We start from the raw sequence: 23,680 nt of genomic DNA, 5'->3' as shown, positions 1-23,680 counted from the left end.
TCTTTAATGCAGAACTTTGAGAGTCCATTCTACCTGTATTTCTACACCCTCATGTAGTTCTACATTCTTACTTCTTGAAGAGTTGCATAACTAGTAGTGTAGACAGGATGCTCATGGCTGTTGATAGGTTTGAAAGAAGCTGTTTTCTGGAATTAAACTAGAGTACTTTAAATGCCACTGTTACTGCCAGCCATGGGAAAAAGCCTAATGAGATCAACAACTGAAAAATTAGTCTGATGTTTTACAATTGTCTTCAACTCCACCTTATTTAATACAAACTAGAAATAATTGTGTCATCAATACACAAATTTTAGCTACCTTATAAATTAAATGTGCTCAGCAGTGAAAAACACAGTCATGGAGGGGAAAAACCGCTGTAGCCAAGTTCAGATTAGTAAATGTCTGACATTAGTACCTGAGCTTTGTGTGGTACTACTATAACTAAAACACAGTATCACTGTGTGAACAGAGTTTGTCAGTGTTTAGTAGTCAGGTTAAAATTTCACTTAGTGGAATAGATGGGCAAGGGGCAGGGTCTGTGTGCTTCAAACCTCATTCTGAAATAAACAGAATAGACCTTGCCTTTACTCAATGCTTTGTGGAGGACTGACTGACAGATGCCAGATTGTATATAGTAGACTCAGGTCCCTGCTTTATGGGCTACAGCAGGACAAACAGCTTGCCCGTCTGTTGTGCCCCTGCCTTGTTGGTAACTTGAATGGAATTATCTTGAGTAGGTTTTCTTCCTGCAGTTTTATCCTTCAGCTGTGAGGGTGATGGGTAGCTGGTGTTTTCAGGAGTTACTGAAGATCTCCAGTGTCAGCTTTTTGTTTCAAGCCAAACTCTGTGCTTTGAGGTGAGAGCCAGATGATTGATTCTTCAAAGTGTAAAACCGTTGAATATAGTTTTGTGCTCATTGACACTGTTTAAATTAGTGAATGTGCTTTCATGCTCCAGTAGCTCCCTTTGAGTTTGCCTCCTGCACGCCCTCTCACCCTTTGCCTCTTCATTGCTAGATACCACAATAAGGTTGAATTAAAGTCCTCCAGATTTTGCTGACCCTAAATGCTGTATAGATACTTTTGGTTTGTGATTTTTTAAAACATCTGTCTTAAATAATTACCTTTCATTTTGCACTTTAAAGGCACACCTTTGTAGCCATGTTAAATGCATTAACGTTAGTTACTACTTGTTCATATTTGAACAAGTTCTGTTTCTGATTACCTGAGCATATCTGTTTTGGGGTGTAGGATAAATAAGACCAGACTAAGAAAGGATACTTGATTTTTCTGGTCATCCTTGATCCTTGGCCCAAGTGTTCAAATAGTTGTGATAAGCTTCTACAGTCATGGCAAGTAGTGGTTGTGTATCCAGCTGTTTCTTTGGAACGAGTCAGGGAAGAGTTTAGTTTGCTAGGAATTGGTCAAAAGGAAGCACAGACTAAATTTCTTAAGAATTTATGGATGTTACTAAAAACCTTGTCTGAAAGAAGTGACTTCCCTTTATTTTACTTTGTATTTGTAAAAATGAATAAAATCCTTTTACTAACTTATTAAAAGTGGGCATATGTGTGCATCTGCACCATTTGGTAATTAAGGAAAAAGGCAGGAAAGAGATCAGACATAAAACATTACTTATTCTATTCTTGGGATTTTATTTCCTGCAACCATAAAGAAACTATCAAATCTGCTCTGTTGTTTTCCTCTGGAGGCAAACATGGCTGTGTACTGATGTAGTTTGTTCCCAAGTGTATGTTTTCAATTTGCTCTAATGCTTCTGTTGTTTAAGAAACAAGGCAGGTATATTAGGTGGATGAACTTTACTTTCCCTTCTCTTCACCTTTTCCCTCCATATGGTTTCTCTCAAGGTAAAGCGACAGAAACTGGTCCTGAGAGCGAAGACAATGTATAGGCTGCTTTTTTAAAGTTAGAAGTGACTCAGCTACTTTTTATTTTTCTTTATGAAACAGAGATTAGGATAGAGATGTCTCGTTATCAAGTTGATCAAGGAAAAAGAAACATAAACAAAAAAACCCCACCTAAAAAAAAATAACAAACTCCCCACCCAACTATAGAATAGCTGGATTCTTGAGACTTGTTCCAGTTTACTAGAAGTTCCCCATTCCTCTCATAGCCTGGGTGGTTTTAAACCAGCTGAACAACTATGACTTTGATGACAAAAGAGATGGTGATAAGTTACCACATTCAGGAAGCTCAGGTTAAGACCTCTCCCCTTGTGGCTGCTGTGACTGCAGACTATATTGTCTAGGAAGTATATGGACCAGGAAATGATTCTCTCTGGCCTAATCCTTGAAAGCAACACTGCACTCAAAACCCAAAGCACTATATCAGACTGAGGGTCCCTTACTAAAGAAGCTCTGAGCCAGCCAACTACATTACTGTGTTCTAAGTCACGAAGCAGTTGGACATAATCCAAATCTGGTCTTGCACTGCAACTCATGCACCTGTACTGCCTGAGCAACCCAATCTCAAACCTCACCAGGGGAAGGGAATCTGTCAAGGCATTGTATTCCATGCTTATTTGATTCCATGTGTGTAAGGAGCTGTAGTGGCTAGTAAGAAAAAGGAGGGAAGGTGTGTTGGAGCAGTAAAGCAGTTCTACCTTTAAATGTAGATATTGCAATTCTACCAGCTCTTAGAGTTCATTCTGTCTTTCATGCCATCTTTACAAGAAAATGAGGAAGAAATGATCCCAAATGCTGACTAGGCCATAAGCAGTAGAATCACTTTCTGCTCTCCCATTCAGAAGTGCAACTTTTGTATGTTGTACTGTCTGAAGGGTCTTTTTTATATGCAAAAGCACTACAGCTTCCCTCGTGTGTTTCCTGGTCCAGAGACCCTTGTGGTGCTGTTCACTCACAAGTCTTGGGCACCTAAAATTAAAAAAAACTTTCCTGTACATGCTCCAAATCTCGTGGTATAATATACAATCTTGCAACTGACTGTAGAGCCCAGTTAGTGCCAGGATATACTTTTATCAAAGATGGCAGATAGCAGGGATGTATCCAGTGAATTCAGAGGACCAAGAAGCGGAATGAGCGTCACTCACCTGGTAAGTCATACTATGCACACAGAAGGCTTAAAAGGGATTCATGAAGTTGATTTAAGCTTTGAGAGGCTCTATATTTCCACATTTCAAAAAGTGATTTTGCTGTGTATTCCCACATGAAGGTTGGACAGCTTTGGTGCAATGTGCCCCCATACATAAATAACCAAGAAGAATCTTATTAGTGCTTAATCATTCTTTTCCTTTATTGTGAATTTCCTGCAGGTTCCTTCAAAGCAAACCTGTTGTGAACAAACATGTTGATTGCAGGTTGGTTGTCCTTGCCCACTGGCACAGGTTTCTCTGGTAGGTGAGCACACATTGGCTGTAAGAAGTCCTGGGTTGGAGGATGATTTTGCTCATCTGGCTGTGGGTTCTCCTGTGGAGTAACCAGCCACTGTTCTCCTCCAACACATGGTTGATAAAGGAGGGGAAGCCTCCTTTGAGATGCAACGATCTCCATCTTTGGACTTTGAAATGAATCTTTTCATTGTCTTCTTGTGCAGCTCCTCTCAGGAATGGTGCTTTGAATAAGGCAGAATATCTAAAACCTCTTCACTGGTATACCTCAGCTGCTTATTTGAACTCGGTGCATTTTGAAAATCGATGGTATTGGGCAGTTGGTGAGCTGCATAGTAACGCACAGGACAGAAACATTTTCAAGGAGCAGAGCTGAAATGACCTGTTGTTTTAGGGAGATTCTCTGTTGTCACAGCTGCAGCCATTTTATAACATAGTAATTTTTCTTTCCAACCCTAAGTAATGATACTCCATTCTTGAGAATATGCTGTCCAAGAATAAGAACAGTCTCAGGATTAGTTACACGATTCCCATTTATTGAAACTCCTCCATCTGTAATTTTCTGGTACCTTAAAAAAACCAAACCAAAACAACTGGTAATTGCAAGAGGAAGCTATTTATTCATCCTTCAAAGTGTAAGACCACTTGAATATTGTTTTGCACTAAGTGTCCCTGTTTGAACTAGTGAATGTGCTTTCATGCTCCAGTAGCTCCCTTTGAGTTTACCTCCTGCACGCCCTCTCACCCTTTGCCTCTTCATTGCTAACAGCCACAATAAGGTTTAATTCAAGTCCTCTAGGTTTTGCTGACCCCCAGTGCTTTACAGATGCTTTTAGTTTGTGATTTTTTTTTAAATATCTGCTCCAAATTGCTTTTCTTCTTCATTTCCAAATCACACCTTTCTAACCATGTTAAATGCTTTCACATTAGTTACTGCTTGTTCACATTCGAACAAGTTCTGTTTCTGATTACCTGAGCATACCTGTTTTAGGGTATATGAGAAACAAGATGAGGCTAAGAAGGAATACTCATTTTCAGTGTTTACCTTAGTTCCCCTTTTTGTTTTCTACTTGTAAAAAGAAAAAAACCCCTTTTACTAATGTATTAGAAGTGCATCCTAGTGCCTAAAAGAACCCCCAAAAAGTTGAAATTTGTGAATATATGTGTGTCTGCACCATTTAGAGATTACTGAAAAAAAGGCAGGAAACAGATCAGATGTGAAACATTACTTACTCTATTCCTGGGAGTTTATTTCCTGCAGCCAGAAAGAAACTGTCAGATCTGCTCTGTTGTTTTTCTCTGGAGGCAAACATGGCTGGGTACTGGTGTTTCCAAGTGTATGTTTTCAATTTGCTCTAGTGCTTCTGTCGTTTAAGGAAGAAGGCAGGTATATCAGGTGGACAAACTTCACTTCCCCTTCTCTTCACCTTTTTCCTCCATATGGTTTCTCTTAAGGCAAAGTTAACAAGCAACAGAAACTGGTCTGGAGAGCTAAGAGGATATGTAAAACTTTTTTTTTTTTTTTTAAGGTAGAAATGATTCCACTGTTTTTTATTTTTCTTTATGAAACAGAGGTTAGGATAGAGTTGTCTCATTATCAGGCATATAAGTGGGATCTGGAAGCTGAAATTAATATGAATAGCTTGATGTGCTGAGCTACTGAAAGTACTACCCTATTTCAGTTTGATAGTCTGAAGACACCACGATGTAGAAGCAGTAAGCCCCTATAGTTAATTACCATTGTAATCCTGAATGACACTGTAAATAAAGCCAATATCAAGTTGATCAAGAAAAAAGAAACAAAAGCAACAAAAAAACCCCACCTAAAAATAACAAAAACTCCCCACCCAACTACAGAATAGGTGGATTCTTGAGACTTGTTACCATTTCTTCTCATAGGCTGGATGGTTTTAAACCAGCCGAACTACCATGACATATTCTGTCAACTGTGGTTCTTGAACTGCTGGCCCAGGCCAATGCAGAGCCACCACACTTCCAGGTTTAAATACATGCACTGGAAATCCAGCCCTCAGTTTTGAGTAGGGCGCCTGGCAGAAAGGATATACCTGATGCTTGAATTAGTAACATTGCAGCTTTAGAAATTACATACTCCAGAATTTGTTAATTTTAAAAGCGGAGCCTTTTTAAAAAAGCACTGTCTTGGCCTGATTTAATAGGAAAGTGGATCCAGCATCTTCATATGTACTTTCCTTTCCCATGAGCTTCCCAGTTGCATTGTTCAGAATTACATCCCCTCTGCTGGCATGGCTGCAGAGAGAGAAGGCTTGCACCTGTCACCTGTTGCCTGGAGGAACTACCACTCCAAGAATAACAACACTTAAAGAGTTGTTTCTCTATCAAATTTCAGAACTGTCTACTCTTTCTATTGACTGACTTTCTGCTTCAGTTTAACAGAACGACGAGTCTGCTTCCATGTAGTGACAGTACTAAAAGATAATGAAAAAACTTTAGAAATTCCGTCTGCTTGGTACGTTTTGATGCGTCCCTAAAGCACTGTAGTAAGAGGAAGTCTGTAGTCATTAAAAAAGGAAAAAAGGTGTGAACAGCAGGATTGAATATGGAAAATAGTATTAAGTAATTTAGAGAAATTATGTTGGTTTTATAGCAAACCCTTCCAATATTGGACAGTGCTGCTTTGTATATGTTTGACATAGGTAAGTATTGGCAGACTGTATTTCATAGGGGAATATACATCATAAAATAGGTGTTTAGATTGTCCAGTTGTTCACCTGGCCTGAGGATGTTTTATTAGAGATTTGAGGAGTGCTAAACAGCGATACCAATGCAAATCTCTCTTTTAATTTATTACTTTAGGTTAAGGGGAAAGCATTTATCCGTGCATATTGGTCGCAGGTCATGGGCTAGTTGTCCTGGCCACCTTCTCTAATTCATCACACTGATCTTCACATAGCATACAAATATTGACAGGGTGGGTTCAAGGTAGTATTGAAAGCAAAACAAAACATACATAACTATGACTCACAGAAGAGAAGGAAGATATAAAAGCGTTCATTTTATCCCTTTGAAAGCTGTTATCGGTGAAGACAGGTAACAGACCTGTCGTTGAAGAGTGGTAACAGACCTGCAGGTAAGTGAAGTACAGAATTGTTCTGTTGTATCACACTGAGGGTAAACATACTGGAAGAACCACCAGGATTTGGTGGAAAATAATGAAAGAAGAAAAACAAGGTGAATCCTGAAGTGATGAGTTATCTGTCAATGGTAAATACCTAATGCTTGTGCTAATGGTGTTTTGCAAGAACAGATGCTGTCAAGTACTTTGTCATTGGACTGGTAAGATGCATAATAATGGGGAAGGCACAAATTAGTTTTGTTTCTTCTGAAGATTTGTTGTTCTGGCAAAAAGAAAGGGGAATGGCAATGCAAGATACCAGATTTTCCTCTATATTTTGTGTGCACTTATGTGAGATGAAGAGTGTTTATTATTTTTAAAACATGAATAAACTCATGTGACATGTTTATATATAAATTTATATACAGACACATATATTCTCTTTATTACAGCGCTATACTTCAAATATAAGTTTTTTCATTGGAAGAGGACACCTGGAGTTGAGGACATGGCAACAGGTTTGTATTTCTTTGTTCTGGTTAATCACCTCAATGTAGTCAACTGAAACAGGCACATCTCTTCAGCTTTAGGAAATAATACAAAACCAGGATATAACAACTTTATCTCAAGTTGAGATATTTCTTTGTAGATGGAATGAGCAGCAGGAGCTTAACCACGGCCTAGAGCTTTTCTTTCAGTTTTGATTTCTGTGGGGTTTCTTATATTTGTTGTTTGGATGATGGTATTACTTTTTGCCTGTTAACTAGCACAGTGTTCTTTGGCAATATGTGGTGCACTCATTTGATAACACCACAAACTTTTCTCTGTCTCACTTGCATTTTCTGACAGTTAATCTGTATGTGCAATACATTAAAAAAAATAAATTACGTATTTCTATATTTTCCTTAAACCAGATACTCTTCCTTCATTCCCCATATTACCAAAAGTGCAGTAATCTGCAGCATCTTTTCTGTTGCAAGAACCTATTTGAATTTGCCTACTAATTATGATCTTATTTGTATCTGTTCAGTCAGTCCTTCAGTCAATCGTTCAGGCATACGCTTAGAAAAGAAAGATTTGTATATGTTTCTAGCTCGTCTTATGGAGGAGTCTCCAGAGTGTCATGCCCCATCTGATGAGGTATGTAACAGGCTATCGTTGCTAGGAAATATTTATGCTGGTTATTTTACTGAGAATTATCTTTTAAAAGTATCTAATGATATCCATCAAGCAAAACTTCTGTAACATAAACGTCTTGCCACTTTTGTGCTGCAGTGAGACTTATGTGTTAGGTGGTCCATTCCAGTCCTGTGTTTTAAAAAGTTACTGGTACTGACCGATGCTGTTAAATTTTTCACTGTAATCTGATGAAATTATATAAAGATACTAGATTCCTAAGTATCAATTAATACCAACTTTTTCATTTCCAATCACTATGTGATATCACTGGGGCATACCAAGATGCCCTAATTGTTAATGAACCCTCTAATGAAATGGAAGGAGATTGCCATGGAAAAGTGGCACAAGGTTGTATTTACTTTGCCTGCTTCAAAGATGAGGATACAATGATGTGCAGTTGTGTACATGTAGGGTTATAGCGAAGATTATTTTGTGCTTTCTTGTGATTTAAAATAGTAAAAGGTTCTGTGAGCCAGTCCTCCCTCTGTCCTTTGAGTGAGTGCTGAACCAGTTTCAGTTTCTGTTCCCGATAATCCTGGAGATGCACATAGTTTCAGTTATTTAGCCAGAGCTGTCAGTGTCCATCAGGAATGGCACAAAGCCAGTGAAGAACCCTGGTAAAAGAATATTCATGTGTTCAAATCAACAGCCTAGCTAGGATGGTAGTAGACAGCACGGAGAGTGTGAATGTACTCCTTGGAGCACAGAAACAGTTCCTTGGAGCTGTTATTATCTTAGGGAGTAGAATTCTTCATATGAATGTCTCTGAAGCACAGTAGTGTCCTGACTCTTGTGGCTAGCAGATATTTCTATATTGTATTTGCTTTTTTTTGTTTCTGTTTCCAAAGCAGGATCTTGCTCTGCTTGGTTTTGGTTTCATCTCGTTGCTGTGCAGCCTTTTCCATATTCTTGTTTGCTCTCCTTTCCTGCTGTATAATGTAACTATGCTTCCTCTGATTTTCTTTCTGCAAGTTTGTATCTATCAATTCTTTTTTGCCTTCTGTATGCCTTTCTGGTAAAATTGCCTGTATTTTTTCAGTAATTTAGTCTTTCTAATATTATCTGTACGTGCTACACTATTCCTTTATGCTCATTCTTCATATTGCCTGTACTTCCTTTCTTTTTATCTGATTCTGGTTTCGACAAAGACCTGTTGCTTCAACCAAAGAGGTCTCACTGACTTTTCCTTTACATTAGGATATCTCACTCTTGTTTCTCTTCTACTAGGTCAAACTCTCTTAGTCCTAGGATTGTTTTACCAAGAAAATTTCTAAAAGTTCCTTAAATTTGCTGATGTGTGTGTTTCTGAAATAATTAGCATAATTCTGTTCTTACAAAATCCTTTTCATAATTTTTATTGAAATGACTTTCAATTTTCAGATTTAAGGTAATTTCTTCTGTGTTAGAATCAAATGTAAAATATCTCTTTTCTCATTTGTTACTGTAATGAAAATAGGCTCTGGAATATTTCCAGAGCTGTAGGTGTATCATCAACATATTACTTTTCTAGCTGCTGTCTCCAGTAGTTAGTCTACCATTATCAAAAGATTCTTGAATGATTGCTTGAAGTATTAAAAAAACCCCTTTTCCTTTTGGTCAGACGGTCAGTAGCAGGTCTCTGTTGAGATCATTGATACTGCTTTATTCACTCTTGCTTTGCTTAATGCTATGATTTCTTTGGGAAATTTCTGGAAATACATGTTTGCGGTCTCATTGAGAGGCATCAATGAATCCCAAAGCTGCTGTTCTTTTCTGAAGAAAGGTGGATTAATCTGCAGGTTTTCATTTCACATCTAAATTACTCGGAGGTTCTGGTACCACGTAGTGCCTCTGCCAGCTTTGTAGGGAGGATGCATCTAGGGATAGTATAATTTATTTTTTGCACTGTTGTAGCAACAGTGGACATTACTGTGCAAAAAATTTAAATAACCTGAACAATTATTTATCAACTTTAATAGCCCTGTCTTTTTTTCCCTACCACACCTAGTGTGGTATTTATAAAGAATGCAACTATATGTATGTGCGTGTGGTGTGAATATAAATGGTTTTGGAGAAATTTGGCTAAAGCCCCCAATTACTCTGACTGTGTTTTAGAAATCTATAGTTTGATCTTTCTGATTGATTGCAGTTCTGCTTCTATGTTTCTCTTAATTGGAGCAGCACTGGATTTTTTGAGAACTAAGGCACAGAAAAAAAAATCAATTCATACCACATTTGCATTAACTTTTCATAAAGAGAAGTTGTGATCTAAAGATTGTGGGACTAAAGTGCAGTTATATGTAATACAATGTGGCAAAACCTATAGTGTATTTTTGAATCTGTGTAAAGCATGCATACTTGTAAAATCCAATTTGCTGAGGAAAAATAAGCTGCTTTTTTTTTTTCCTCTTCAGTTCAATAAGACTGGGATTGTAATATGTGAGTCTGACAAAGTACACAAAATAGTAGCCCTGAGTTTCTCCAAATCTGGGTTGCATGCTGTACAACAAATCATTCGATGTCTTCCCTTTTCTTTGCGTGGCTGCACTGTGTACATGTCCAGGAAACCATGCACAGCTTGCACCACATTCCTCATTCAAGGTATATAATACATTTTTAATAAATCTGTTTTAACTGCAGTTCTACCTGAATAACAAGTTCATAAATGACCCCTCTAAACATCATGTCTAGAAGAATGTTATAGGTGGCTCAGTCCAATAAATCCCTTCTTAGTCATGAAATAATTTTTTTTAAAATGTAAATAGTCTCTCACAAGGGTGAATTCTTGCTTGACAAAGGATTGGCAAACCGTGGGAGATCATTTATGAAAGTGAAAAAGCAGTTGTTGCAATAGTTCTATGTTCAATTGAGATCCCATTGGAATGGGAGTGATTTAAGGTGTGAGTGACTATAGAGCCATTGGACACTAGTGTATACACAGAATTGCAATGCAGTAGAAAATTGTCCCACTGTTTCAAACAAAAAACATGTGAATTGATTGTCTCACCCAACTCTAATGGCACTTAAGTGACTTTCAATGTTTCTTTCTAGGTTCAGTTTCTTCAGTCTATTACTGGCCAGTAGCTCCTGAAAAAAAGGGAGATGATTCAGTGATTAAGGAGGATACTGAACAAGCTGACAGCCTCTTCCTCAGAAGTCATATAAGCAGCACTGTGCTCTTACCCATGACAAGCTTTGAAACAGTGAAAAATATTACCACAAAAATACGATGCAAAGAACAGCTAAACATCAATTTCAAGTTGGTCAATGATCATGCTAAAGAATTTGAAGAATATTGTTCATTGTTTAATATATGTATCAGTGAAGATAGTAAAGATGTGCTTGTCAAACGGGTGAAAAATGCTTTTCATTGCTTTTTTTTTTTAATGGAATGTTCCCAACTCCAGCAAGGAAACCTGGAGGAAAATGTTCATCGACATGCATTGCAGCTTTGTTATTTTCTAGCAGCAAGATCTGGTAAGTTATGATAGGAGACTATATAAAAAATAGTAGCCAAATATAAAGCATAGATTACTGTATATTTATTTTTTACTATTGCCAATGATTCATTCAACTAGTGCAAACAAAGGTGGTATCAGAGAAATTGCATGTTTTTCTAACATAATTGCTAAAATATTTGTCATTTTTTTATTTGTTACATTATTTTATTTGTTACACTAATATTTAATGTTATTGTTTATGAGCTGCAATACCAAGCTTAAACATAAAGCAGAAGATGGCACTACATGTTATAGAAACCTAGAAAAAGATATTTTGTCACTTAATCCATTTTGGAGGGAGGAAACAATTCTGTTATCAGGATTTAATCTAGTTAATACCCTGCAATTACTAATCAAAGAGTAAGTGTACCATAAGTCGGATTTTAAGTTTTTGTATTCTGGAATCTGGCAATTTTTGTACTTGATACTGGTTATGCTTCATTATGCTACTATATATGGATATCTGTCTGGAATTGCATAATGTGTATGCATGGAGGGGTTCTTTCAACATATAGGCAGTCATTTATGCCTTCCATTTTTATATCATTAAAGTACTACATGTTAATATGTAAAATATGGTTTTAAGTATGAAAAAAGTATGTTTTTAATGACACAAAAATCTCTCTTTGCCAAAAGATGATCCAGACCGAGGTGTGGGGTGTACACTCTACAGTCAGGATGGATATTTTGTAAGTACTTTGAATTCTCTTTACACTTGTAAAATTTCTTTTCAGTGTTCCAAGGAGCCTTGTTTCTTTGACACAATGTAGGTATCTGCAGTGTAAGTGCTGCCTTCTGAGTTATTTGCCCTGACTCCCCTTTGTACTCAGTAGAGATCTAGACTGTCATTCATCCTAATCCAGAGTCTGAATAGCCCAGGTAGACTTGATTTTCTCTCTTGAATATAAAGGGATTCAGGGTGACTAGTCAGGTATAAACATGTAAAGAAGTTAAGAGAGATGAACTTCTCTCATGAACATATTCTCCCATAATAAATAAAAATAGTAATAACAATATTTTAAATTTAACTTTAAAAAATAATCCGTGGAGGTCACTAAAAAAGAGGATCCTAAGTTTCTTGCAAAGGGAGAGACAAAGAGATTGTGGTGGAATTGATGGGGAACAATGACTTCACTGCATGCAAAAACTAAATTAGCTCTTGACTGTGTTAAAAGAGGTAACATGGTAGGGTGGTAGGATGCTCGTGACCAGGTGTTAAAGCTGATTAAAAATCTAATATAAACTGCTATAAAACTTACAAGTTATGTGTACCTAGAAATATTTATACAGCATATATTTAGGTTTTGAAGCTGTATTAGTAGAGGGTTAAAATGTTTGGAAGGGTTTGTTAACTTCTGATTATTTTATTTCATTTTTTTTTTTTTGGCAGTTTGGAGCAGGTTATAATGGATACCCCATTGGCATATTATATGCAAACTTGCCCTCTGCAGGAAGAAAGAGCCAAAGAACTCCATATGTGAAACGGAGTGTTGTTCTCCACGCTGAAGCAAATGTCCTCCTATACAGGTTGTTGTTACAAATCTCATAATAGAGTGACTTTGCAGGTATTCTTTGTTACACTGAATGTGAATAGTGTGTAAAGTGAATAGGTCAGTAACTAATCGTGGGTTTTCTCTTTGACCTTTCCATCTGTACTTCACCTACTAATTCAGTTTCAAAGACTTCACATTTTACAGCTCTGAGCTTACAATCAACATTTCAATGTGTGCATTTCCTCTCTTCCAAGAAGGTGTGTTTTCACCTTGTATTCCTGCACTGCCAAAATAATCATCCAGTCTCGTCGTGACAAAGTTCTGAACAGTTTTTGAAAGACACAGTTTGCAGCATTCTGCCTGGCAGTCTTTTTGGTGGTCCTTAGGCTAACAAGAGTAGTGTCAAGTCAATGAGATCACTTAAGACTCTAGCTATCAGTACTTAGAGAATCATTAGTCTGTAAAACCATATGGCTCATAACAATAGCACTTTAATATACACAGAAGTGGAGGAAGCAACAAAGATCAAATGTTAGAAGGTAAAATCAAGATGAAATAGAAAACTTGAAGGAGGAAATAGAGAATAATCTAATCAGAAATAATAGTCTTCAGTGAAAACAGTAAATTTCTTTTTAAAAATGTAAGCATCACGTTTAGTTTTAGCTTTGCAGAAATGGAATTAATTGTGCAAATACATGTATTTTTCAGATCAAAAACGAAAATAGAAGAGACTGATGTTCTTTACAGCACCAAACTTCCCTGTCTTGATTGTCAGAAACTTCTGAAGGATGTGAAAATCAGGACAATTCACTGTGTAGAAGAATCATCCAAAGAAACTAACAAAGTATGCATCTGTAATATTATTATTTATTGTCATAATGTAATTATGTGTTTGGGGGCAGGGGAGTCAGTTTAGTTATAGCTGACATACAGAAGAACACATCAGTTCTTGCTCTTGTATGTAGGAGAGGAGCTCTAGCAGAATATACATCCTTCCCATCTGATCAGCACTGGTCAGGCTGTGCTTGGAGTGCTGTGTCCAGTTCTGACTGCCCCAGTATGAGAAAGATATGGACATGGGAGAGCAAGTCCTGCTAAAGGCCATGAAGATGATTAAGTGATGGGAGTATTTCTCATATGAGAAGGGGCTGAGAGAGCTGAGACTGGTCAGCCTGCAGAAGAGAAAGCTCTGGTGGGATCTTATGGATGTGCATAAACACCTGATGGGTAGGAGTAAAAAAGACAGAACCAGACCCTTCTCAGTAGTGCCCAGTGATGGGACAAGAGGCATTGGGCTCAATTTGAAATACAGAAAATTGCACTAAAATGGAAGAAAAAGCCTTTTTGCTGGGAGGAAATCAGCACTAGAACATGTTACCCAGAAAGGTTGTAGAACCCCTGTCCTTGGTGATATTCAAAACCTGAGTGGGCACGGCCGCAAGAGATCTGCTCTAGTTCATCCTGCCTTGAGCAGGAGGTCTGGACTGGAGACATCCAGAGATGGATCCCAGCCTCAGTGATTCTGTGATTGCCTGGTTTATTTGTTTGCTTTTAACTTTCTCTTTCTTTTTTTTTTTCTTTTAGAAAGATCAAAAGCAAATTGTTGAAGAATTAAAGAAAAACTTTGACTATCATGAGGTAGGTTTGCATCTTGAAGATTAGACTAAGGGTTGTTGAAATACTTTTGAATATTCATTTAATAAAAGCATGGACTATTTTGCTTTGATATGTCATCATTCTGGGGGGAGTTTTCATTTGTTTTTTTTTCCTGTTGTTTTTACAAAGCATTAGATGGAAAGCTTTTTAAAATACATTGAGCGCTCATGAGTGTTTGATCATATATAAGTATGTATTCACCTGATTATTCATATCAGAGCTTTTCAGTCATAACTTTGAAAGTGATTGGAGTTTTCGGAGCCAGTCATTCCTGTATGTAATAACAAAATAATTCAGCAGGTAGAAGGCATGTCAGATGTGGAAGCAGGTGATGTAGAAATATATTGCTTCACTTTTGAAGATCCATCAGATACATCTGATGGAAGTAAAGCAGTCTGACTTGGAAAAAGAGGGAACTGAGACTCTCAAGACTACTGACGAACTGAGTAAATGGTTGGAGGAGAGTAGGCTGTGTGATTGACTTTTATCTTTCTCTGTAGAAAAAAGCTTTAGAACTGGAATAAAGAAGAATGACTTCAAGGACCCATCTTTGTCCTGTGGTCCAAGAAATCTTCATGATAGATTGATTAATAGCTGTTAGATATAGTGGCAGATTTGAGCAGACAAATTGTGGAAAGTACTAACTAAATGTTCACTTATGCTTTAAATAAATTTATTAGGAGTTTATTCATTTGTTTTTTTCAGTGGAAACAAACAAAGTGTGAAACTCAACCTAAATCAGGTATGGTTAAGATTAATTTCCTCATCCTTTTGTACTGTTCCATTTGTCTTGGTATTACTTGATATTTAAGTTTAGAAGCATGGCGTGTTACTATCTATTTTTCTTTAAAGCCCCTTTTGCAGCATGTAATAAATAAAAAAAAAATCTGGTTCTAAATTGGATATAATTACTGTAACTTGAACACAGTTACCCTTAAGTTAGTTCTCTTCATTCCAGCCTTCCTTTCATACTATTATAAATATCTGTACCCTGCAGATACCACTTCTGTCACAATAGTTCTCAATATGCAGAAGGCAGAATTACACAGAAATTCTGTCCTTGAGGTCTGTACATGGCCAGATCCCATAACTGGTTACAGTTGTAAAGACAGAGGAATGATATAGCAACTTTCTGGGTTTTCTGCTGTATCTCTTAGTCAGTAAGTTTTAGATTTCCCCCAAATGGCTAATCAGCATCCTTCATGATAGTTTTCTTATTTCAAGCCTTTTCTTTGGATTTCTTCTAGCCTTAAATGGATGAACTTTGGAGGTACTGGGTTTGAGTCTTCTTTTGTACTCCTTGCTTGGTTTAAGCAAAATCAGTACTGAACTAAAATTTTGGAATCTTAATGATTTATAAGCTGAAGCACCATTGCTCTTGCTGAGGGGGAATATGGATTTGAAATCAAATCAAGAATTGGAACAAAACTGGAATTAGAAGATAGAAACTCCAAAAAAGTTGCTGAGCAGATCTCCATGGAGTGTGAAGATAAAATGGATAAGTGACTTGGGGAAGACTACATAACTGAAGAGGAGTAAGGGGAGGAGAAAACCAAGGAGAATAGTGCATATTTGCAGTACATAATTGCCGTAAAATGAAATCAAGCTCATGGGAAGAGTGAGAACCAGGATGATAAAGTTCACATAAAGTGGATGACAGGATTATGGCAGAAATGAACAAGCAGAGACTCGGTATCAAAGACAGAAGACTCAGTCCTGAGTGTGAAAGCAAAGGGAGAGAGGGGACAGTGTAGGTATTGGCCTTTCTGTATTTGAGGAAAGCATTATGGATTTGTTCAAACTTCATGGAAATTCAGAAAAATCAAACTTTCAACAGAAAACTCAACAACAAAAGCCCAACCCAATCCCGTTGTCACCACCACCAGCTGTTGGGGAGCCATATTTATTTCTACGTGACATTCAGTTATCTGTTTTATATCTGTGAAATTTCCATTCATTTTATTATAATTTCTTTCTGAATAAAGTGTCAGAGGCTGGACTATGATGTCCTGACTATCAAATATTGTTCTAAACTAATTGTGACTTCTGAGATGCCCAACTAACAGTGGATAATCTGTTAGTGTTGATAACGACAGGAGGAGGGCTGATACACTGCTGTACTTCATGTCACCTGTTTATATCTGTTATTTCTAATCTAACCTTTTTCTTTTCTGTCTTCCAGTGCCCAGTGACTCAGAAGAGAATGGAGGAACAGAAGGAATGAATGATGAAGGCAAAGTGCAATAAATTTAGTAAATGCTTAGCTAATAATCATAGTTTCATTTCATTAAATAGGGTTGAATAAATATAATTGTCCTGAAAGCAATGAGCTGGATATTACACAGCACAGACATCCGATGCATGAACTTCTGACATATCTCTCTGGCAGCATGTTTGTCTTAATTTTAAATTTACTTTAAGTGAAAGTAATTATATCCTTTTTTTTTCTTCAGTCTTACCTGATGTTATTGAAATCTTAGCAAAAAATATGACCTAAATAGGGAAGATTTTGTACTATAATAGTTGACATATAGCAATTTTGAAGAAGAATATGACCTAGAGTAATAACATTGGCTGTTTCAGATATTGGATAATCACATGCTGCTTCTTCCCTCTTGAAATCAATAGAAATCATTCCCTATGCCAGCAGAAAAGAGTAGATAGCGTAAAGAAACCCCAAACAAACAAACAAAACCAGAAAAACAAAGAGATCCAGGATACCTCTGCATTCTGTCAAGCCAAAGCTGCTGGGATGATCATTAGGATTCTCCTCAGAGGACTGGCAGGCCTAAGTGCATGTGCTGATGAGTGAAGTGCAAAGACAAGACTCTTTACAGGGTAACTGGCACATTGAGCTTTGATACATTATTAAGAAACAGTTCTGTAGTTCAGCATGCGTAGAAGTTGGAGCTGCTTTCCCAGACCTTTCACCTCGGACTGGAGAGCTAGAAAATCATGCTTTCTGTCTTTTACCAGTAATTGTTTACTAATTTTGTGACATTACCTACTTTTTCTCCAAGATTAGATTTTCTGTCCATTATTTCTTTCTAGGTCCTCTGGCTCCTTACCTGAAGAAAGAAGACTTGTGCATGTTTTTAGCTCTACATATGGAAAATTCACCAAGTGAATCGCAGAAACCCGTGAGTTATGTGATCTCAACCATATTTATTGGTACTAAGGCTAAAAAAGCCATATTGTCAAATAGGATCTTGATTTTAAAATTACTGACTTGGCGTTGAAGGCAAAATCATCTAAACTTGAGGAATTTTTACTCAATTCAGTTTATTTCCAATAAATGCAAATTTCTGTTTACTGAATTTGATATTAAGGGGAAAAAAGAATGTAAGGAGTTAAGCACCAAAGTAAACACCTTTCCTCCATTTTTTTTTGAGGTTTACCTTAACCCAAACACCTACCTTCCCACCTTCCTAGTCTCAGTTTCCATTCTTTTCACTGCAGGCTACTCTCAATTGGTCCCAAGACCTTCAGTGAGGTGATGAGTGGTGCAGGAAGTTGCAGCTGTGTGTGATGCTTCGTCTGCAACTCCTCTGTACTTTTTTTACAGTCTTCCTCTGCTCTTTTACTGGCCCTGACCTCTCATGGGTTATCTGCTGGCTGTGGTCCCTCAGGAGTGTCTCTGACCCAGTATGGGTCACGTGTGTACCACAGTCCTGTAGTTAGGATTGTATGCTTGGACTCTAATAATTTTTGGCGTACAAAGCTGTTCAAGGTTGTGAAGCTACACAGATGTCTGGTGCTTCCTACTCTGAGTTCTTCTGAATAGTGTTGGCATTTTTTTTGAAACTGCGTCTTGACACTCCTTTCTTCTGTTTTAGTAGTCTGCTGTTGAGCAGGTATTGGGATATTCATCTCATTACTTTTTTCATGATTTTATGGACTTACAGGTTTTCCAAAGGTCTGTCTGACTTTGGTCAAAGCATTTGTGCTGCTGATATTGAATGCTACAGCTGAGTTATGTGCTGTAGCCACACTAGAACTGACTAAAAATCCACGTGAACCAGCACACTTCTAAACTGCTTGATCCCTACCCTTTGGCAACAAATGCCATTCTTTTTCTATGAGATCCTTTGATTGCTGTTACTTTACATGCACATAACTGGATGGACTCTGATTTACACATTCATTTCTTTGTGTCTGTGTATGCAGCCTTACACAACTGGAATCGTCGTCTGTGAAGCAAGCAAGCCAAAAAGGATTATTGCCCTGGGCTGCTCAACAGAGGAACTCCATGCTGTGCCAAAAGTGCTGTTAAGGTTTCCTAATGCACTGAAAGGCTGTGAGGTTTACATGTCCAGGATGCCTTGTAATAATTGTGCAACATTGTTGGTTCAAGGTCAGTATCAGAACTTGAATATCTCCTAGACTAAGGGTGCACATGTGGCATATTCACAGGCTGGGAAACTAGTCATGCCAGTCATTTCTCATCCTCTATGTTTTCTTCCGTTTTGATCTCTGCATTTTTCTTCAGTTGATTCTATGCAATTCATTCAGATCACTGTGAGAAGCTGATGTAGCTAAATAGCTTAACAGTAGATACCTGTGATTGTTAGAGAATATTAAGATGTGATTCATAATGTCGTTGTACAAATTGTTGGTATTTACTAACACCATGGATCATGAAGAGTGCAAGTTATTGGATTTGAAAAGGAACCACCACTGCTTGTAGAGATGCCTGTGAAGTGAGAAAAAAAAATTGAAGGAGTGGTCTCAGGGAACCTGGAAATCCTGAAAAAATAATGCATAGAAAATCAACAACAACAACAAAAAAGAAAATAGCCATTTTTATCTGAGAATTTATCAGATGAGAAATATACCTCAGGTACTAGTATTTAGGATAGTGAGGGAAATAGGTAGATTTCTTTGCAGACAAGTTAAGCTTTGGTACTTCACAAATGACAACACACTACCTATATATTGAATTTTCTGGGGGTTTTAGATGCCTAATTGATATACATATTTTTCCTCTACAATAACTTCAGTAACTTTCTACTATCTTTTTAAAACAATCTCCTTGTTTTGGAAATTTTTACTACTTGTTAAATATAAGTAGAGACAAAAGTTTAATCACCTGGGGAAAAAAAAAGTCATAAATTCTATATAAAGTTTCCCTTTTGACTATGAAAAAAATGTGGTAATAAAAAAATTTAAATATTATTTTACTAATGTGATGAAAAGCTGCAGCTTAAGTATATTCTATATCACTTTATATTTATTAATGAAAAATTTATTTATCACTTTATATTTATTAATGAAAAAATTACCAACAGTATATTTTATATTAAATATTAATCTTGCATATATATTTTCTTTATTCAGCACAAGTCTCACAAGTGAATTACTGGCCAAATTTTGAAAGTGAAATGACAAAAAGGGAGTCATTGAATGATTCAGTAAAACATGCTCAAACCATCTTTACAGAAAGCTATGTTGTTGCAGCACCAAATGTGCCAAAAATAGACAGTCAAAAAGAGATGCAAATACTTAATTCAAACAAAGGAGTGTTTTCTGATGATAATCTAAGCCCTGTTACATCTGTATTTGATGTTACAACAATGGATATTGATGGAAATATTTTAAAGTACTTGAACTTGGAACACTTGAAAAAATGCCAACAGAAAAAAGACCAACTGGAAGAATATAAAAAAAATCTTACTACAGCAAAGAACTGTTTTCAAACTCTGGCAAGGTGCAAAGATGAAAAGATAATAATCTTAAAATTAGAAGAGAAGAAATACATTGAAATGAATAATCCCAAATACACCCATGCCATACAGCTCTGTGATTTATTAGCATCCAGAAGTGGTAAGTATATCAGTATTGCTAAATTTAGCTGAGTAATTCATTCAGTGCAGAAAAATCCTACATAATTGTTAGTCATAGTCCTGGAAATGTAATATATGGAAAAAACCCTTTGATTGGTAATTCATGAAACTACATATCTAGCCAACTTTAGTATCCCTCTTTCTATAATGCAAGCCAAACTGGAAGAAGAGGAGTGTGCTTCTCCTGTCTTCCTCACCAGGTGAGGATTTTTAACTCCTTAGGCTGATTGCAAGAGACTCTGGTTCGGTCCAGTTTCTCCATGGTACCAAATGGCAGGCCATCAGTTCCAGGGTAGCTTTTGGCAAGCTTTTCTCTTTTTACACTATAGGTTTGCAAAAGCAAAGAAACACTGCTATGACAGGTAAAAAGAAAACAAAACTGGACATAATTATCTGTTTCCTTCTCACACTGTCCATTAGGCTGGCTGGTTGTGGTTGGTTTCATCAAAACAAAGCTGGTTTTTGTTCAGTCCCACCGAAAAGTGCAAAGTGAGAATATGGTCCACTCAGCAGCATAGCAGATGGTTTCCAGTTTATCCCAAATCCCTTCTGCTGTTTCCCAATGCTTCTGCTCCTGTTAGCTAAATGCACTTTGCTGCTTTATGGAAGAGAAAGTATTGCAGATTTTGACTGAATTTAATCATTGCAGCAGTTGCTCTTTGCTCATAGATAAAGAAGTGGAGTTTTATGGCACCAGCCAGAGCTCAGGGACTCCCTGTCAAGACCATGACTGCAGCAGCTCCCCTGGCTTAGTACTTTCAAGCTTTCCCTTCCCATTCCCACAGAAGACAATTTTGGGGTATTGTTTCCTCTTGCAGAGGGGGAAGAGGCAGGAAGATATCCTGGGCTGTAGATATCAGTGCCTGTGCCTTAAGGAAGGTCCAACAGGACTTGCTTTTCAGACAGAGAAAATAGTTTTTAAATTCTTTCTGAACTGCAACGATAGAAAACATGCTGGTCCCAGCAGTGGGGAAGGTCTGAGATTTTGGCATTTCTACACAAGAGGACTAGATCAGGCAACTGAAATGGACTACAGGAGACAGAGACCAACAAGGACTGGAGGCAAGTGCATTGATTAGCCTAATGTTTGATTAGCCTTCTTGTCAGCACTTTACCTTGTTCAATATTTTCTGGAGGTAGTCAAGCAAGAAGCAGCAACTTTTATCCCAATAGGACAAACAGGCATGAGTAGGAATGTTATATCTTTTGACCAGCAGGTTTGTTGTAATATCATAGTGTTGTATGAATTTGTGACTCTGATTGTCTGACTTTTTATCCTCAGACAATAACAATGGAGTGGGGACAGTGATTTACAAAGAAGACAACATTGTAAGTAAAAATTTATGTGGCATTGAAAATTGCACTTATAAAACTTTCTAATCATGATCTCTTGTCACCTGAAAGTAATGCACGTAAGACTGCTATGTAATAAATTATCAGCAACAGAAATGTTTAGAAAAGCACACTTCTGCTATAAGAAATGCACTCTAAGTTTACTAGGTTTGTGTTTATGCAGCTAAATGAGGAAGTTAACTTGCAGCGTATGGACTTTCTTAAAAAAAAAAAATGTTAGTGAAGTTGCAATAACATAAACCAACCTTTTATGGGGAAGAAAAAGAGTTTATATTCCCTAACTCTCTCCCAGAACATTAAGATGATGGATTATTTAATATACTGTCAGCAGTTAGAAGAGGTTAAGTCCCATATTTGCTGAACTTTTATGAGCTGATGTCCTGATGACATTGTTACTACTATCATATTGAAATTCTGTGCTTATATTTTATATGTTTCCAAATGGACACAGCTAAAAAAATGTAGCTAACAGTTTCCAAATCTTTTTGGTGACTTTGGGTTTAGCAGCCTCTTTTGTTTTGATTTTCTTCTTCCTAATCAACTTCTGTGATGTTTGTTTATAATCATTGTATTACATGTTAATTGGAAAATGTGTTTCTGGAAACAGAAATTATCATTTGGGGGAAAAATATTCATGATTTTCTGAAACTTCACATATCATAAAAATATATGATTAGGATCCACAATCAATCATCTTGAAATGGAAACCTGCATAAATACTACCAAACAGTATCACATGAGGCTTCTTATCAAAGTTATTAACATGTTTCAGGAGTTGGATTAGGCTGTAAATACCTAAAGGTCCCAGAACAACATTAACTTTTATTTCTTTGTATGTTGATTCTTTCTAGGTTGCCTTGGGCTACAGTGGATATCCAAAAGGGGCAATGAATAGTTTATTTTACAAGAAGGCAGATGTTGATTTTGACAAGCATGCAGTTGTATGTGCAGAAGCTAATTCAATTATTATGAGGTAGGAACTAATTACATATTCTTAAGAAGTTAGACAAAAAAAAAGTCTTGGTGTTGAGTGCTTCATTAATGAAGAATTATCTCTCTGACTAATCTACCATGGGAATTTCCAAAGCATAGAAAGGAGAAGTAATATTACATAGCATGGAAAATAATTTAGTCTTATAAGGCACTGAGTCCAGTTGTTTTCTACAGAGGTCTAGGTCTCTGTGATCTTATATTCTAAAATCCACCACTTCCTAAGGTGGCAAACTCATGGTATATGCTGCAAATGTTTACTTTGTGTGGACTGGTGATCCCTTACTTCCTTTAGCCAGGGATAGAAGAAAAAAAGAAGAACCCACTCTAGATGCCAAGAAAACTAATTCCTCCTGCAAGCACACCTTGTTTGTAACTGTGACAATATTTTATTTTATTTTTTTTTCAGTTCTGAGAGAGATCTGTCTAATGCTGAACTCATCACTACACGTGAGCCCTGCGATGAGTGTCTGAAACTGATCTGGGCAAAGAAAACAGCAAGAGTCATTTGGCCTCTGCGAAAGGGAAATGTAGGTGGCGTTAGAGAAGGTTAAAAGTTGTGTGTCATCATCCAAGGCTCGCTGTTCCTTTGTCACCTCCCTGAGGACATCTTCCTAAAAACCTTGTACTTTCCCTTTCCTGGGCTGGAATTGCATACTCTTCACCCTTTCAGGCTGGACCCTCTTCTGCATTGCCAGCTTCCAGCTAGTTAGTCCCAGTGGAGGTAGGCTGAGTGCCAAGGGAAGGGTACTTCTCACAGGGGTAGAGATGGTAGAGATGGTTGCTCCCACTTGGAAGAGGAAGGGGACAGGAGTGAGAGGTCATCCTCACAAACTATCCTTTGTCTCCTTCAGCAAGCGGGGAAGGTCCTGCCTACCCAGGTACAACAGCTACATAGCCTTTGGGTGGAGTTTCATGGGGCCCACCCTACCCTCCTGCTCCCAAAGTAGGCTCTGCTCTCCTGTCCACCATGAAGATACAGCGTTGGCTCTGGCAGTTCCTCCCTCCTTCTGAAGCCACATGGAATTTCTGAACAGCTCATACTTTGCTAAAGGAATATGTACAGCTCCCTAGAAATCCAGAATCTACAGGCTAGCCTGTCTTAGACTAAATATCCTAACAGGGGCAGCAGCTCTTACCTTTGAGACAGTGGCAAGTACTTTATAAACATTGTTAAATAGTTGTCATTCTGTCTTAGAGGTAAGGTGTTGAGGTGATGACACAATG

The 23,680-nt window shown here is 37.4% G+C and overlaps 1 protein-coding gene across 1 annotated transcript; it reads left to right on the top strand.

Moving 5' to 3' along the window:
* Positions 1–6,968: 6,968 nt before the first annotated feature.
* On the top strand, positions 6,969–23,007 carry LOC108492351 (cytidine and dCMP deaminase domain-containing protein 1-like). The gene is made up of 11 exons (XM_017804600.1): positions 6,969–6,978; positions 7,491–7,600; positions 14,196–14,249; positions 14,973–15,009; positions 16,450–16,500; positions 17,319–17,407; positions 18,435–18,621; positions 19,605–20,090; positions 21,393–21,439; positions 22,315–22,436; positions 22,863–23,007. Exons 1-11 carry the CDS (start codon positions 6,969–6,971, stop codon positions 23,005–23,007), a joined length of 1,338 nt encoding a protein of 445 aa, XP_017660089.1.
* The last annotated feature ends 673 nt before the right edge of the window (positions 23,008–23,680 follow it).

This window comes from Lepidothrix coronata, unplaced genomic scaffold, assembly GCF_001604755.1.
Source record: "Lepidothrix coronata isolate B3197 unplaced genomic scaffold, Lepidothrix_coronata-1.0 Scaffold10, whole genome shotgun sequence".
Lineage (NCBI taxonomy): Eukaryota > Metazoa > Chordata > Aves > Passeriformes > Pipridae > Lepidothrix > Lepidothrix coronata.
This window is presented reverse-complemented; position numbering and strand designations above follow the sequence as displayed.